The sequence below is a fragment of the Balaenoptera acutorostrata genome, chromosome 11, assembly GCF_949987535.1.
Source record: "Balaenoptera acutorostrata chromosome 11, mBalAcu1.1, whole genome shotgun sequence".
Lineage (NCBI taxonomy): Eukaryota > Metazoa > Chordata > Mammalia > Artiodactyla > Balaenopteridae > Balaenoptera > Balaenoptera acutorostrata.
The window spans coordinates 55388192-55406273 of NC_080074.1; the positions used below are offsets into that span (position 1 = coordinate 55388192).

Below are 18082 nucleotides of genomic sequence, written 5' to 3' on the forward strand. Positions count from 1 at the left end.
AATACATTTCTCTAAAGAGGCTTTAGAAAAAAACTACAGATCTCCAGTGAAAAACTAGTAACTATTAAAACCCATCAGTATAAAATAATAGATATTGGATAGCTGAAAAAGAAAGGAACATTTTTGGAAATTTTAATATTTAACAGAATATGAATAATCATGACACAAACATTAACAGACAATTTAGAAAGGCATTCTACTACTCTATGAAGATAATTTGGTATACTATAAATAATGAATACATTTAGTATTTATGATGAGAAAGTGAATGCAAAGTGTAAATACAGCTCTGATAAAAGACATAGACATACTTTTAGCTTTTAGTACTTGATCTCAAGCAGAAAACCTTTAAAAATTGTAAGTTTTATACAATTTGTTAGCAACAGCTATAATATCACTCTGTATGTTAAAATAAATATTTTAAAACAATAACTACAAATTACTGTTGCCAAAATATTCAGCTATGCCCTGTAACTGATATGTTAGTTTTCCATCCTAAGATGACTTTGTTTGACCTTTAAATGCATACTCAGTAATTCTATGCAACAAATGAAGAAAAAAAAAAAAAGCTGCTAAACATGCAAGCAATAAGGCAGAAAAAGAGAAAATATGTATATATTAGGGTCACCTTATTAACAAGTATATTTCCTTTTGATCTTCTAAAGGTTAACTGTAGGATTTCAGCCATGAACACTGTTTCTGAAAATAGTAATCGGCCTGATATGTGATACATTAGACAAATATGGCAAAAGGGAGGCTCCAAATGACTGTTGTACTCACACACTTTGCATCAATTCAATAAGGGACTCATAATTTGTCTTTCACTTGCAGGGAATTGTTTTAGCTCAAAAAGTTCAAATGTAGTTTGTCTAGTATTTAAAATATCCAATCCAATGCTAATTTTTTTTTTATTTTAATTTTTATTTATTTATTTATGGCTGTGTTGGGTCTTCGTTTCTGTGCGAGGGCTTTCTCTAGTTGTGGCAAGTGGGGGCCACTCTTCATCGCGGTGCGCGGGCCTTTCACTATTGGCCTCTCTTGTTGCGGAGCACAGGCTCCAGATGCGCAGGCTCAGCAATTGTGGCTCACGGGCCTAGTCGCTCCGCGGCATGTGGGATCTTCCCAGACCAGGGCTCAAACCCGTGTCCCCTGCGTTGGCAGGCAGATTCTCAACCACTGCGCCACCAGGGAAGCCCCCAATGCTAATTTTTATGATACTTTTGTCACATATATTCTCCTAATTATACTTGTTACATTCACATTTCTAAAACAAGCAACAGCAAGCACTTCCCCTGTTAATTAACTTAACCCATTTTACAAACTAATATACAACTGTTTAACCCTGAACTAATTAAACTTGTTTTATACTTTATTTGAAGGATTTTGCTTTATGCTTATTTGAAGTTACAAAGGAAGCAAAGGATATTACATCATTTCTAAGATTACCTGAAGCTGTAAAGCTAGGAATCAAATATTCTTATTAATCAGAAATTTCTGTTCTGGGACTCAATATGTGAGTAAGAATCCTAAAATAATATTATATCAAGTTAGTTACTAATCATAGGTAGGTTGCCAAAACTGAGGTAACTACAGGCCTCATTTTATTGGCTGGGGGGTGGGTGGGTGGGGAATGACTAACAATACAGCGGGTAATGGGATAAAGAAACAGGATAAAATAACAAAAAATAAGAAAATCCCTCATTATGATTTATATTGAGGTATATATTTTCTAAGTAAGCATAGTTTTTTAAAAAATGAGAATCTTCATAAAACTAATAGATATTTTCCTGGAAAGAATCTGGTGATTTAACTGTCAGTAACTCACTGTCAACAATGAAAACAAAACATCAGTCCACTATTTCACTATTGTATGTAAGACAGATAACCAACAAGGACCTAAAACAAGGGCACTCTACTTAATATTCTGTGATAACCTATACGAGAAAAGAATCTAAAAAAGAATGGATATATGTATAGGTATAACTGAATCACTTTAATGTGATTCAAACTAACCAAACCAAAACTAACACAACACTGTAAATCAACTATACTCCAATAAAATAAAATTTAAAAAAAATCAAGACTTCAAAAACCACTCTTCATTGGGATTCAGAATATTTCTCATTTTTCTTCTTTTGTCCAACAGTATCTTACATTGCTAAAACCCTCATTAACATTACTCAGAATACTACTACTGTATTTATAAAATATTTTACTGTTTCCAAAAGTAGTGTATTAAAAAGCAGTTCTTTTAAGGAAGATATGAGTTTGTCCTCAAACAACTTTTATTTGAAAGAACCATACTGTATGAATGATTAAAGCTTGAATACAACAGCATCACAGCAGAGAAAAATAATTAGCATATTTATGTATTAGTGTCATAATCATATGTATATTACTTGTTCATATATAGCATCTCCTTTATATTTGTTTATATAAAGTATCCTACCTTCATTAAAAATGTTTGTGTTGAAAATAATCATTTAAAATGATGGCTATTAAGACTGTAACAGGAAGAAACAGGCTTGGAAAAAACAGGATACAAAGATTTACCTAGTTATTATAACCATTAAGATATACATTTGAAATAAGACAGGAAGGTGAATATTCAGAAATAACAGTTATGTTTCAGAATTAGAGGTGACAGCTAAAGTGTTTTTTTCCTAAGTGAATTATAATGTTGTTGAAATCTGTGCTTGGATTCTATTAATTCATGGCCACAATGAAGGTCAAGTTTTTTTACTAAGTTAGTTAGGGAAATACAAGTTTATGCTAAATTAAAATAAATATAATTTCCGTTTGTTCATTTTGATGTGAATATTAGAGAGCATTTTGACTAAAGCTATGAAATATACCTGATAAACCTAACGTAGTCTACTCTTTATATCAGCATATGACTTCTCCCCCCTTGGAAACAGAAAGTAATTTCTAAAGAAATCTAGTACTTTAAAACAATTTGATAACACTGGGCCTAATAGATACATTTACTATTTTTGAGGAGTTAGCTACATTCACTTTGGCAGCACTTACTGAGCATCTATGCTTAGTGCTAGAAGTACACAGGTGAATTAGATCCAGTCCCTGGAATCAGGGTGAGAACACTCAGTGGTAAAGACAGAGAGACTAGTAGAGAAGTATAACACAACTATGAAATCACAGGTGTTAACGTATAACAAACAAATCCTACTTGTGATATTCTACACAAATATTTCAAGATATATTTCTTCAGAAACAAGGACTCAAACATAACCATAAAAACATTATCACACTTAAAATATTAAAAGTAATCCCTTAATAGCGAATATTCATTACATTAAAATTAAATTAATTAAAATTAAAACCATTTTTAATATAGATCCAAATAAAGCCCATACACTGCAAATGACTGATAAGTCTCAAGTGTCTTTTAACTGAAAAGTTCACCATCAATCTTTTTATTCTTGCAATTTTTAGTAAGACTACATCATAGGGATTGTGAGATATATTCTAAACAAGATGCAAATAATATCTAGTTGCCCCTCTTTTTATGATGTTGGTAGACATTAATTAACCAGCACCTAGATCAGGAGTGGGCTAACTATGATCCATAGGCTAAATCTCGCTCATCATCTATTTTTGTAAATAACATTTTATTGGAACACTGTTATTCCCATTCATTTACTGTCACCTATGGCTGTTTTTGCACCCAAAACAGCAGAGATGAGTAGTTCCACAGTGACCATTTTGGCCCACAAAGCTGAAAATATTTGCTATCTGGCTTTTTACAGAAAAAGTTTGGTGACCCCCTGACCATTAACTCATTAGGTCTTCTTTAATTTTGCTCAGTAATGTTTCATAATTTTCATCGTAGAGAAGTAATTTTGTAAGGTGTATTTCTACATACTTCGATCTGTTGTAAACATTATTTTAAAATTCAACTTTATTTGCTGCTGATAAATAATTGGTTTTTCTATATTTACCTTATATCCAACCACCCTGTGAAACTTAATTATTGATTTTAATGGTTTGTTAGTACAACTTTTGGAATTTTCAACATATAAAATCACGTCTTCTAGAACATTACAATTTTATTTCTTTATTTTCAATCCTTATTCTTTGAGTTCTTTTCCCCATTACCACACTGGCTAAGTAAGACCTCTAATATAGTTATCCTTGTCTTGTCCCTGATCGGAGAGGAAGAGCTTTGAATATTTTACCAATAAGTATGTCTGAAATAGGTTTCTATTTCTAGCTTTTCTTAAAAAAATCATACATAGATACTGAGTTTTATCAAATGCTTTTTCTGCATCTACTGAGACGGTTTTTCTACTTTACTCACATAATACGAAAATTATAAGTGATTTTCAAAGTAAAATCAAAATTGCATTTGAAAAAAATCCAGCCTGGCCATTTTTTAACTCCCTTTTTGCATACTGCTGGGTTTGGCTTGCTAATATTGTGTAATTAAATTACTTGGTATTGTGTTATTAAATATTTGGTTGAATATTTACTGGTGATGCCTTCTGGAGCTACAGTTTTCTTTGTGAAAAGATTTTTATTTAATGATTTAATTTCTTTATTCAGACAGGGCAATGGAGATTTTCTATTTCTTATTTCAACACTGTTGTATTTTTCTAGAAATCTGTCCACTTCACCTAAATTTTTAAATTACATAAAATTATTCAAAATTAATCTTTTAAAAAAGTCTTTAGACTCTGCTATGATGTCCCCTTTTTCATTCCTAATATAGGTGATTTGGGCTTATTTTCCTTTTATTCTTGATCAGTCTTGCCAGGACTCATCTTTATTTTACTGATCTATTTCAGTGTTCTTTATAATGAGTCAACTTTGTTCATTTAATGCAAAATTTTTTTTCTATTTTATTAATGTCTACTTCATATTATTATTTCTTTTTTAGGCTTAATTTCCTTTTCTTCTCTTCTTGAGAACAGTCCTCTTTTCCAGTATTTACATTTAAGCTATAAAGTTCCTTCCAAGAATGACTTTAGTCATTCTTTTATGATGTATCATTATTATTCAGTTCAAAATATGTCTAATTTTACTTTTTATATCTTCTTTGACCTAAGGATGACTTAGAAGTATATTGTTCCATTTCTAGGTAGCTGAGAGATCTAGTTGTCTTTCTGTTACAGACTTCTAAATTCCCCTGAGGACAGAAAATACACTGAAAAATTTCTATCATTAGAAATATATTGGAATTTGCTTGCTGGCCCAGCATGTGGTTAATTTTGGTAAAAATTTCACTTAAAAAAATTTTGTATTCTGCACTAAGTGCAACGCATGTCAATTAGGTCATGGTGGTTAATCATGTTGTTCAAATCTGCTTCCAAGCTCATTCAAGTGTTGTTGGCAGGCCTCCGTTCCTCTCCAGCTGTTGGCAGAGACTTTTAGTTCCTCATCATGTGAGTCTTTCCATAGGCTGCCTGCATGGCATATGGCTTCACTCAGAGTGACTGATCCAAGAGAGAGCCAGAGAGCACTCCAGTATCTTTTACAAACTCAGAAACAACATACTATCACTTCTGCCATATTTTACTGGTCACACAGACCAACTCTGGTATGATGTAGATTACATAAGAGTGTGAATAACAAATGGCGATAACTTGGGAGCATCTGTGAGGTTGTCTACCACAGTGAACCTCTGGTACCCAATAAGTCACAGACCCTCCCATCAACATGCAAAATACACTCCACCCCCCGCAAAGGCCCCCACTAGTCTCATCCCATTACAGCATCAACTCAAAGTTCAGAAACTTGTCATGTATATCTGACTAAGGTACAGATGAGGATCCTTGGGCATAGTTCCTTAAGTATCTCGAGTATAGTTCCTCTTGATCTATAGGCCTGTGAACTAAAAGATAAATACTGAAAGTTCCTTGGTTAGGGCTCACTTTTGCCTTGACATGAAAATGACTCTTCATAACATTTGCTTCTGTTTTCTGAGTCATCCTTTTTTTCATGAAAGTTAGCACATGTTTGCAGTTGAGTAAATTCTTAGTCTGATTCCTGCTTGTAGCAGTCTGCAAGGGCAAAGGCCTCTTTAATTTTATACTGTCTCTGCAGTCCAAGATGGCAGTGGTTCTTGAAAACACTGTGCGTCTCCAGTGGATCTCACTGGAGTTCAACCCAGTAGGCAAAAGTCACAACCACAAATGTCCTCTAGCTAAGTCCTTTCTACCTTGGGTTTATACTGAGAAGGCTCAGGGACATTGCCCTAAAGCTTCTTAGAAGCCCTACTGTTCCTAGAAGCCACATATTGAAAGGTGGTATAAAGTACACCCTGAAATCCTTTAAAGGGCCCTTTTTTCTGAAGAGTATTGTGAGGCACCACCTTCAACTTTTCTGAGGTCTTAACAAAGAAATTTTACAGTCACAACCTTGGCTTCAACTTTAGACCATGCTTTCTTGAGAGTGCCTTGAGTTTGATCTTTGCTTGGAAATATTTCTTAGTTTTAGTGTTGTTTGTCATCTGGAGAGGCTAATTTTCAAAACTAGCAAGTCTTGGCTCTTTTTTATTTAACAGTCCTTTCTTTAGCTTCTCTTTTCTCATATCTGACTAAAGGCAGCACAAGAAGAAACCCAGCAGTACTTTCAACATTTTGGCAGATTGTTTAGTTCATAAACATATTTTTTATCTTTCAGTTTACTGCAGATTGACACGTTGTTAAACTTTCTGCCACCTTATAACAAAAATCACTGGGTTCCAATAAGATTTTCCTCACCTTCCTTTAAGATCTCACTGGCAGCCTCCTCAAAGTCTAAAATTCTACTACCAATTTATTCAAGGCACTTTATGCTTTCATTAATACTCTTAAAATTCTTACAGGTTCTATCCACTGCCCAGTTCCAAAGCCACCACCACATCTCAAGTTTTTGTTACAGTTGCATGCAACTTCCAGGAACCAAAATCAGTATTAGCTACCTACTACTGCATAATAAATTACCCCAAGTTTATCAGCTTAACAAAGCAAACATTATCTCACATAGTTTCTGAGGGTCAAGAATCTGGAGCAGCTTAGCTGGGCTGTTCTGGCGTGGGGTCTCTCACGAGGTTGTTGTCAAGCTGTGGACTGGGACTTCAATTATCTGGAAGCTCAAATGAGACTGTAGGATTCACTTCCAAGCTCACTCACATCGCTGTTAGCAGGCCTCCATTCCTCTCTATTGGCCAGAGATCTCAATTCCTTAACATGTGAGCCCCTCCATAGGCTGCCTGAATGTGCAGTTGAATTTCCCAGACTGAGAAATGAGAGAGAGCAAGAGGGTGTGTGCACCCAAGATGTAAGCCAAGGTGTCTTTTATAATCTAATCTTTTCTTTTTAAATGAGGTACAACTGACATATAACATTACAGTAGTTTCAGGTGTATAACACAACTATTCAATATTTGTATATATGGTGAAATGATCACCACAGTAAGTCTAGTTAACATCCATCACCCTACATAGTTACACTTTTTTTTCCTGTAATGAGAACTTTTAAGATCTTCTAGAACTCTTAGCAATTTTCAAATATGCAATATAATATTTTTAACTATAGTCACCATGCTGTACAAATACATCCCCATAACTTATTTACTTTAAAACTGTAAGTTTATCCTTTTGACCTAAAACTTAATCTTGAAAGTGATATACTTTACCATGACTTCTGCTATATGTCACTGGCCACAAAGACCAGTACAATACCAAGACCCTGGTACAATGTGGATGGGGACTATCCAAGGCTGTGGATATGAGGAGGTGGAGATAATGGGGGTTGTCTTGGGGGCAACTATCTTAACTTATATACTAATATTGTTATGCACTTTAATTTTATACATATTTTCATCATCATAAGGAATTATTACTATTTTAAACAGCCCGCCTTAACATCTATTCACAGTATGTGCTTTTGTCAGTCAACATTTTTTCCTGTGTCTCCAAGATTCCGTACGGAGTAATTTTTCATTCTGAAGACTGTTTTGTATTTCCTTTAGTGCAAGTCTGCTGGTAACAAATCCTATCAATTTGTTTATCTGAAAACAGTTTTTGTCACCATTATTCTGAAGGATCCTTTCCTTGGTCATAGAATTCAAGGTTAGCAGTTATTTTCTTTCAGCATGTTGAAGATACACTATTATTTTCTTGGCATTCATTTCTCTTGAGAAATCACTTCGTTGTCTTACCCTTACCTTGAAGGTAATATATCTTTTTTTCTGACTACTATCAGGAATATCTTTGTTTCTCAACAGTTTTATTGCGTATGGTTTTGTTTGCATGTTTTTCAGCTTGGGATTCACAGCATTTCTTTAATGTGTAGCGTGATATATTTCACCATTTTTGGAAAATTCTCAGCTATTACTTCCAGTATTACTTCTACCCCATTCTGTCTTTCCTTTCCTTTGAGGAGTCCACTTAAATGTATGTTAAACTTATTCACTGTATTCCATGTGCCCGTCTGCTTTTTTCTTTATTTTCCATTCTTCAGTGTCTTTAAGCTTTGGTCAATATATTTTCTATTGATGTTATCATTTAGTTTACACATTCTCTCCTTCTTTTTAGTCTAGTATTTCACTCAAATAATATGTCCTTAATACTTAAGATTTTCATATTATTGTTCAGTTTTAGAATTATATTTGGTTCTTCTTTTCAACTATCTTTTATTTTTTTGAACATAAGAAGCACAGGGTTTTAAGGTTTCTGTTTGATAATTCCATTATCTGGATTCCTCACGTGTCTGTTTCTATTACCTATAGTTTCTCTTGGATTTTGGTCCCATTGTACTTCCTCCTCATTTACGTGTTTTGTTTTTGTTTTAAATTGAACGTCTTGACATTTTAAGTGAGACAGTTTAGTGATGCTTTGAGGTCCAGGAAGATGGTTAACTTTGTTTCTACATGACAGTAGTAGCATTACCAATTCCAGATTCCTCAATGCAATCAGAGATTAGTAAAATTCAAAGCTGGGTTTCAGACTCTAAAACACCAGTCTATTCTTTTAAGTAACTTCCACTGGCATAAGAGCCTGTTCTTTGAGTTCACTGGCATCAGAAGCATAGCAAAAATGGAAATTCCCAGACTTACTGATTTAATTTTGGAGGAAGACACATTTTAATAAGTACTCTAGGTAATTTTATACACACTAAAGTTTGAAAATTATTTTACAAGTTGAGTGAATTCCAACTACCTTATTAAAAATAAATATATAGCCTCCTAACAGACTTCTTAAACTTTTTTTCTTTCTCCCTGTATGAAGTCTTCATGATTCTTTATCTTCTTTAACTTGCTTATCAGACACAGATTTCAAGAAATGCCAGTAAGCCCTCTTTCGAGAAGAAATGCCAATGGAGTTGTCAGTTGACCTGTTTACTATACTATATGATATGCTACATTTATTAAGAAAAAAAAAAGTATGTCATTAAGGTTGAATTAATACAGTTTAACACATTTGAAGATATTCCAGACATATTACAGATTTTCCTTTATCCCAGGAATGAAGGTCTTCTTCTACATAGTTTTACAGCTGAGTAGTTTATCCTTCAAATAGTCAAAACACTCAATTCTCCAGCAATTACAGATAAAAATGATAGGCCATTACATATATATATAAATATATATAATTTATGGCTAGCATTCCTAGAAGATATGAATCTTAACTTTGAAATGGCTATAAGACTGAGTGAAATTAAGGAACAGAATTAAACTACACTAAACTAAATCAAAGGCACATTCACATTCTATTTAGAAAACGAAATTCAATTCTATACCTAAACCATAGATACACAAATACAAACTGTTAATATATTAACTTTGTAGCATCAGTTCCAAATAAATCCAAATATGGTCTGGTCTATCAGAGGTTTATACCCTTGTGTTACATAATTCGGCTTTTTAATTGTTTTTATGTAGAAAAAAAATCAGATAAATAATTCTGCTCCATCCAAATACACTATCAAATACTTGTGTAAGGCTGACAGATCTACTTTAAGCAGTTGGTATTATTCTACTATGGTGATACTGATACTTTCATAAATGAATTTTTAGTTAACCAAAAAGTAAAGAAAGTGGGTCATTTTTAATTTTTCTAGACTGTAACTGTAAAACTTAAAATAGGGATAAGAAAAATACCTGCATTTTCAAGTTTTAAGAAAATTGTATGCTGTAAAATATTTCTTCTATTTTTAGTTTCTTCATTATTTAAAAAAAAAATTTTTTTTTTTAATCAGAAAAAAAAGTCAGAGTCAGGCTACTTAAGTATGTAAACTCATGTGGCTTTCTAAAAGACCCTGCACCTCTCTACCTCTGTCCTCATTTCCTCATCTATAAAATGGGGATAATACTTACCTCAGAGAATTTTTTATGAGGATTAAACTAGTTAATAACGTATATGATGTGCTTATAACAGTGGCCAGCCTATAGTAAACCCTCTATGTGTGTTAGTGTACAGTAACATTCTGATGGTCTTTTTCTCCAAGATAATCGAGGAGGCTTTATAAGTCATTGAAATTAACAAGAAAATGTGAACTAAGAAAAATATTTCTATTCAGTTATTCTTAATATGTACCTTCCGTGCTATTGGTTCCTGACCTTCCATCAATGTGTACCAGCTGACAAGTTTATTCCAGCCCTCAGTTGGCAACAGTATGTAATCCAATTCATCAATAAGATGCTCCTTAAGTGACTGGGCATCACCATCTACAAAAGGAAAAATAAACTCAATACATAAAAAGAAACAATACTACATATCTCTAAATACTTTGGTTGTACACATTAAAAATTACTTAAACTCATGGAGACTAATTCAGGTACTTAAATAATGAGTTTTGAAGAAAGCTCTGAAGAGGTTCACATCTAAGTCTACATATTCCAAAATCAACTGTTGCTTTACAAAGTTTAAATGTGTACCAGGCAATCAACAGTGTTTAAAAAAATAATTTTTCTTTTATTGGGCTCTTAAAAAAATACTAAAGTGTAACTGTTAGCCAAAGGATCTGAATGAAGAGTGTTTCCCAAATATTTTAAGTATCAGAGATCCCTCACATGGTAATAGTGATCGTTCTAGCATTAGCTGATGAAGAAAATTCAGAAGCAAATCAATAACCTTTAACAATGATGCCAAAGCACATGGGCTGGGAACCATGATGGAAATCACAAAAGGGCATCTCATTACTCCAGAGGGCCTATGATCTAGATTCCTCCACAGATCTAAAGTAGAGGTAGTTGTTCAGATATGGTTCTAATTCTATGATCCATTTTCACAATTCCAGTTGAACTAGAAATGTAGTATAGGACAGGCCAGAGATAGATATCTATTTTAGATAAAAAAATATATTCAAGGAAATTGAGTAACTTGCCCCAAATCATTCAGAAAATTGCAGGTACTATGAAAGGTATTATTATGGAAAACCCTTTTATCTCAGTTGATTTTCAGAAGAATATTATGAAATAGATAGCTCCATTTTACTTAGTAAATAGATTCAGATATTAACTTGCCCAAGTTCACATACAGAAAACTGTAGAGACTGGACTCAAACATGTATCTGTTTATGCTAATATCCATTTTCTTTCCACTATAACAGACTACTTTGAATTTAGGAAAAGAAAAAAAAGTTTAAAAATTAAGACTTCTATGCTATTCTCCACAATAATTCAAGATTCTGAGTAAATGATTTTATTATGTAACAGAATCCAAATAGTAATTTATATCTAGTGGATAAAATAAAATGATCAATTTTTGGATCATTTTTTTAGGGGGAGAACACCCCTAAACACAGAACCCCTAATTTTTGTTACTTTCGTGTTTATTGATGTAAAATTGATATACAACAAACTGCTGCAGATTTAAAGTGTAAAATTTGATAAGTTCTGACATATCACTACAAGTGTGAAACCATCATAACCAAAATGATGAACAGATCTATCAGTATCCCCCCACCACCAAAGGTTTCCCTGTAGCCCTTTTTTGTAATCTCTTCTTGTCCATCCAGGTCTACTGTCCTGTCCCCTGAAAACCACTTATCTGTATTTTCCAATTGTAGACCAATTTGCATTTTCTACATTATATAAAAAATAGTATGTACTGCTTTGTTTGGCTTCATTTATGCTGCATCATTATCTTGAAACCCATCCATGTTTTTATGTATCAATAGTTCATTCCTTTTAATTGCTGAGTAGGATTTCATTATATGGATATTCTATAATTTGTTTATCCATTCAGCTGTTGATGGGCATTTTGGATTGTTTCCAATTTTCTCTACTACAAATAACAGTGATGTGATCACTCATGTACAAGTTTTCATAGGTAGAATGGTTGGTTCCTATGGTAAATGTATGTTTAGCTTTTTAAGAAATTGCAAGACTATTTCATTCCCAAAAACAATGTATGAAAGTTCTACTTGCTCCACATCCTTATCAATACTTGGTATGGGCTCATCTTTTAAATTTTAATCATTTTAATACATGTATAGTGGGACCTCATTGTGGTTTTAATCTTCATTTTTCTAATGACAATTGATGTTGAGTATATTTACACGTGCTTTTTTTCCTTTAAATTTTTATTTATTTATTTTTGGCTGTGTGCGGGCTTTCTCTAGTTGTGGCGAGCCGGGGCTACTCTTCATTGTGTTGCGTGGGCTTCTCTTGTTGCGGAGCACGGGCTCTAGGTGTGCGGGCTTCAGTAGTTGTGGCACACAGGCTCAGCAGTTGCAGCTTGCGGGTTCTAGAGTGCAAGCTCAGTGGTTGTGGCGCACGGGTTTAGTTGCTCCGTGGCATGTGGGATCTTCCCGGACCAGGAATCGAACCCGTGTCCCCTGCATTGGCAGGCAGATTCTTATCCACTGCGCCACCAGGGAAGTCCCACATGTGCTTTTCGACAACACTATCTTCTTTGGTGAGGCATCTGTTCAAACTTTTTGTCTACTTTTTCCACTGGGCTTTATGGAATTCCTTATTCTGCATATAAATATTTTATCAGCTAGGTGATTTGCAAATATTTTCTCCCACATTGTGCTTTATCTTTTCATTCTCTGAACAGTGTCATTTGAAGCGTTTGTTAATGATGAAATACAAGCCATCAATTTTTTTCTTTTATCAATTGTGCTTTTTAAATTCATATTTAAGAAAACTTTGCCTAACACAATGTCACAAAATTTTTCTCCTTTTTTTTTATAGTTTTGGTTTTTACATATAGGTCTACAGTCTGTTTTGAGTTAATTTTGTATATGGTGCCAGGTATAGATCAAAGTTCACCTGTTTCTGGCAAATAGATACTTAATGCTCAACCAGCATTTGTTTAAAAGACTATCTTCTCTCCACTGAATTCCCCTTACAACTTTGTGTAAAATCAATTGGCCATATATATGTGTGGATCTACTTCTGGATTCTCTAATCTGTTCAATTGATTCTTACCTCACACCATATACAAATATTAACTTAAAATTGATCAAAGGCATAAATATAACAGCCAAAACTATAAAACTCTTAGAAAAAAACATAAGTTTTTTCTGATCTTGGATTAGGTAATGCTTTCTGACACCAAAATCACAAGCAACCAAAGGAAAAAAATAGATAAATTGGACTTCATCAAAATTAATTTGCGCTTTAGAGGCACCATCAAGAAAGTAAAAGACAATCCACAGATTAGGAGACAATTTTTGGAAATCATATGTCTGATAAGGGACTAGTATTCAGAATACATAAACAACTCTTAAAACATAATAGACAAATAACCCAATTAAAAAATGGGCACAGGATCTGAATAGATATTTCTACAAAAAAGATATAAGCAGAACAGACAAGATACTTAACATCATTAATCACTAGGGAAATACAAATCAAAATAACAATAGATACCACTTCATACCCATTAGGATGGTTATAATAAACGAACAGACAATGACAAGCGTTGGCAAGATGTGGCGAAATTGGTACCCTACTTGTTGCTGGTGGGAATGTAAAATGGTGCAACTATTTTGGAAAAGTCTAGCAATTCCTCAAATAGTTAAACACAGAGTTACTATATGACTTAGTAATCCCATGCCTAGGTATAGATCCATGAGAAATTAAAATATACATCTACACAAAAATTTGTACATGAATGTTCAGAGCAACATAATTCATAATAGCCAGAAAGTGAAAACAACCCAAATGTCCATCAATTGATGAATGGATAAATTAAATGTGGCATATCTCCATACAATGGAAAATTACTCATCCATAAAAAGAAATGAAGTACTGATTCATGCTACATGAAGACACTTTAAAACTTTGTGCTAAGTGAAAGAGGTCAAACAGTAAGGCCACATATTGTATGATTCCATTTAGATGAAATGTCCCTAAAAGGTGAATCCATAGCGACAGAAGTATATTAGTGATTGCTTATGGCTGGGTCTAGAGTAGGGATGGAGAGTGACTGCTAATGGATACGAAGTTTCTTTCTGCGGTGACGAAAATTTTGTGGAATTAGACAGTGGTGATGGTGGTTAAAACTTTGTGAATATACCAAAAAACACTGAATCACAGAATTTAAAAGGATGAATTCTATGGTATGTAAATTGTCTCATTTTTAAATGAGATAGAAAAAAACCTACTAGGAATGTGATTTGGAATTGTGTTGAATCTGTAGATTGAATGGGGGAATTTAACAATATTGAGTTTTCTGATCCGCTAACATAATTTCTGTCTTTATTTAGGTTTTAATTTATCTCAGCAATGTCTTATAGTTTTTAGTTTACATGTCTTGCACATGTTATCAGACTTATCTGTATTTTATATTTTTGGTGCCACTATAAAATGTACTTTTAAAATTTCAATTCATGTTAGTTCATTTTTAGTGTACAAAAATGCAATTGGGTTTTGAATAATGATCTTGTATCCTACAGGCTAATCTCATTTATTAGTTCTAGAAGTTTTCTTTTTGTAGATTCCATTAAATTTTCTACATAGACATAGGTGTATGTGAATAAAGGAAGATTTATTATTTCTTCCGATACAAGCTGTATGCCTTTTATCTCTTCTTCTTGCCTTATTACATTGCCTAGGACCTCCAGTACAATCTTGGCTTGAAGAGCTGAGAGTAGACATCCTTGCTTTTTCCTGATTTTAGAGGGAGAGCACTCAGTCTTTCACTGTTGAGTGTGTCTTCTGTAGGTTTTCCATAGATGTCCATTATGAGGTTGAGGAAGTTTCCTTGTATTTTACTCTTTTGTTTTATATGATATATTATCTTTGTAATATTTATTTCTCTATTTATACTTAATGTTTATTTCTATATATATCCTCTTTATTGTTGGACTTGATTTACTAAAATTTTGTTAATAATTGATGCATCTATGTTCATGAGGGATAATGGTCTAGAATTTTTTCTCTTGAAATGTCTCTGCCAGATTTTGGTATCAAGGTAATGACGGTTTCATAGCATGAACTGGGACGTATTCTCTCCCACTTTTCTAAAAGAGCTTTTGTTATTCAGGGCTATTCAGAGAATCCATTCTTTTGGAATGAGCTTTGGTAGTTTTCATTTTTCAAGGAATTTGTCTTTTTCACCTAATTTGTTGAATTTAATGGCATAAAGTTCATAATATTCTTTTATTCTCCTTTTGCTGTTTGTAGATTTCTGTATTGATGTTACCTCTCTTGTTCCTGATATCGGTAGTTGCGTCTTTTCCTTTTCTGGTGATCAAACTAGGTATTTATAAATTTTATTATCTTCACAAAGAACCAGTTTTTGGTTTCATTGATTTTCTCTATTTTTCTATTTCCTCTTTAATTTCTGTTCTGAACTTATTAGTAGTTCCTTTCTTCTGCTTGATTTAGGTTTAATTTGTTCTTACTTTTAGTTTGAGTCAGAAACCAAGGTCAAAGATTTCAGACCTTTCTTTTCTTTATAGATGTTAAGGGCTATAAATTACCCCCCACATACTATTTAGCTACCTTCCACAAATTTTTGTATGTTTTGTTTTCACTTTCATTTAGTTAAAAATACTTGCTAATATCCCCTTTGAGTTCTTTTTGACCCATGGCTTATGCAGAAGTATGTTAGTCTCCAAACATCTGAAGATGTTCCAACTGTCTGTTATTCTTATTTATTCCACTGTAGTAAGAAAACATATTTCATATGATTTAAATCCTTCTAACTTTATTGAGACAGGTTTTATGGCCCAGAATATAGTCTATCTAAATGTTTCATGTGCACACCTAAAAAGAATTTTCGTTCTGCTGTTATTCAGTGGAATATTCTATAAATGTCAATTAGGACAGGTAGGTTGATTTATTTCATTACTACTTTTCTGTCTACACGTTTTCTATCATTTATGGAGAGAAGAATATTGAAATATCCATTATATAATTGTGGATATTTTTCTATTTCTCCTTGCAATTCTATCAGTTTTTGCTTCACATGTTTTCAAGTTATGCCATTAGCTGGGTATATATTTAGGATTATTATGTTTTCTTAACAAATTGTCCTGGCCCATTTATGATCATGAAATGAACTTTTATCCCTAGTAATGTTCTCTGTTCTAAAACTTAACGTCTGATATTAATATGGCCATTCCAGCTTTCTTTTGATAAGTGTTAGTATGTGTATTAGTTTTCTATTGCTACATAACAAATAACCATAGTAGTTTAAAACAACACCCATTTATTATCTCACAGTTCTATGGGTCAGAAGTTCAGATGGGCTCAACTGGGTTTTCTACTTAGGGTCTTACAAGGAAGAAATCAAGATGTCACCAGGCTGGTCTCCTATCTGAAGGCTCTGGGGAAGAATCTACTTCCAAGTCCATTCAGACTGCTGGCAGAATTCAGTTCCTCGTGGCTACAGGTATGAGGTCCCTGTTTCCTTGCTAGCTGTGGGCCCAATGACTCTCTTTGTTCCTAGAGGATGCCTGTCTTCCTTCTCACGTAGTCCCCTCCATTTTCAAACCAGCAATGAGTCCTCATGCTTTGAATCCTGACTTCTACAGCTACCAGCCAGAGAAAACTCTGCTTTTAAAGGGCATGCACGATTAGATAAAGCTCACTGGGATAATCTCCCTTCTGTCATATAATATAAGTAATCACAGGAATGATATTCTATTCTCAGGTTCCACTCATACTCAAAAAGGAGATGATTATATAACAGGAGGGTCACTGGAGGTCAGTCTTACAATTTTTCAATCTCTTTATCTATTTGTATCTTTATATTTAAGGTGGGTTTCTAGTAGACAGTATACAGTTGGGTCTTTTTTTTTTAATCCAATCTTACAGTCTCTACTTCAAATTGGGATATTTACATTAAATATGACTGTTCATAGAGCTGGGTTTAAATCTACCATCTTACTATTCGTTTTGTATCTGTTTCATTTGTTCTTCGTTCTTTTCCACTTAAAAAAAATTTTTTTAAACATTGCTATTTCTCCTTAGTATGCATTGTATTTTTCTGCTTCTTTGCATTCCAGGTAATATTTGGTTGTATCCAAGATATTATAAATTTTATCTTGTTGGATGCTGGATATTTTTGTATTCCTACAAATACTCTTGTGTTCTGTTCTGAGATGCAGTTAAGTTACTTGGAAATAGTTTGCTACTTTCAATTTAGAAGGATAAATTTTGCCCTTCTATAGAGGCAAACCCATTCTCTGCAGTCTACCCCGAGATTTATAAGGTTCTCCACTCTGGCTACCGTGAACACATTATTCCTGGTCCTTTATGAGTGAAACCGAGGGTACTCATCAGTTAGATCCATTAAATTATAACTGTAACCTGCCTTTACTGATCAAGCACACTTTAACTGTTTTTATATAAACTTGCATGTCCTCCAAGCTTCTCATAGCCTAAACAATAAGATATTTGCCTGAGTTGTTTTTCAGGAACTTGAAATCAGCTGTGTTCAGTTCTAGGTGGAGCTAAGACTGGTTAAGACCACCGACTGTCCAACTGGGCTGTGTGAGTCCGCTTGGTGACTTTTGACATGAGAGGGCCAAAAACTCCACCCTCAGCACCTGCTAACGCCTCCATTTTCTGAACATGCGTCCCACAGAGAAGTAGCTTAGTTGCACCTGCACAGAACGACTATTACCTCACTCTTTCCTTATCACCAATTACCTTTTCCCACGCTCCCCACACC

The 18082-nt window shown here is 33.6% G+C and overlaps 1 protein-coding gene across 9 annotated transcripts in view; it reads right to left on the reverse strand.

The window, feature by feature from the left end:
• The window catches only part of USP15 (ubiquitin specific peptidase 15), a 121736-nt gene that overhangs the window by 82413 nt on the left and 21241 nt on the right, over nucleotides 1–18082 (reverse strand). For 7 of the 9 annotated variants that reach the window (XM_007179732.2, XM_007179731.2, XM_057556517.1 and 4 more), the window contains exon 3: nucleotides 10541–10671. The exons of 1 other annotated variant lie outside the window; for it this stretch is intronic. In XM_007179732.2, coding sequence (XP_007179794.1) covers nucleotides 10541–10671 — 131 coding nt within the window. Of the gene's footprint in view, nucleotides 1–628; nucleotides 697–10540; nucleotides 10672–18082 lie in introns of those variants that run through there. One more of the 9 variants, XM_007179733.2, reaches the window with a different exon arrangement.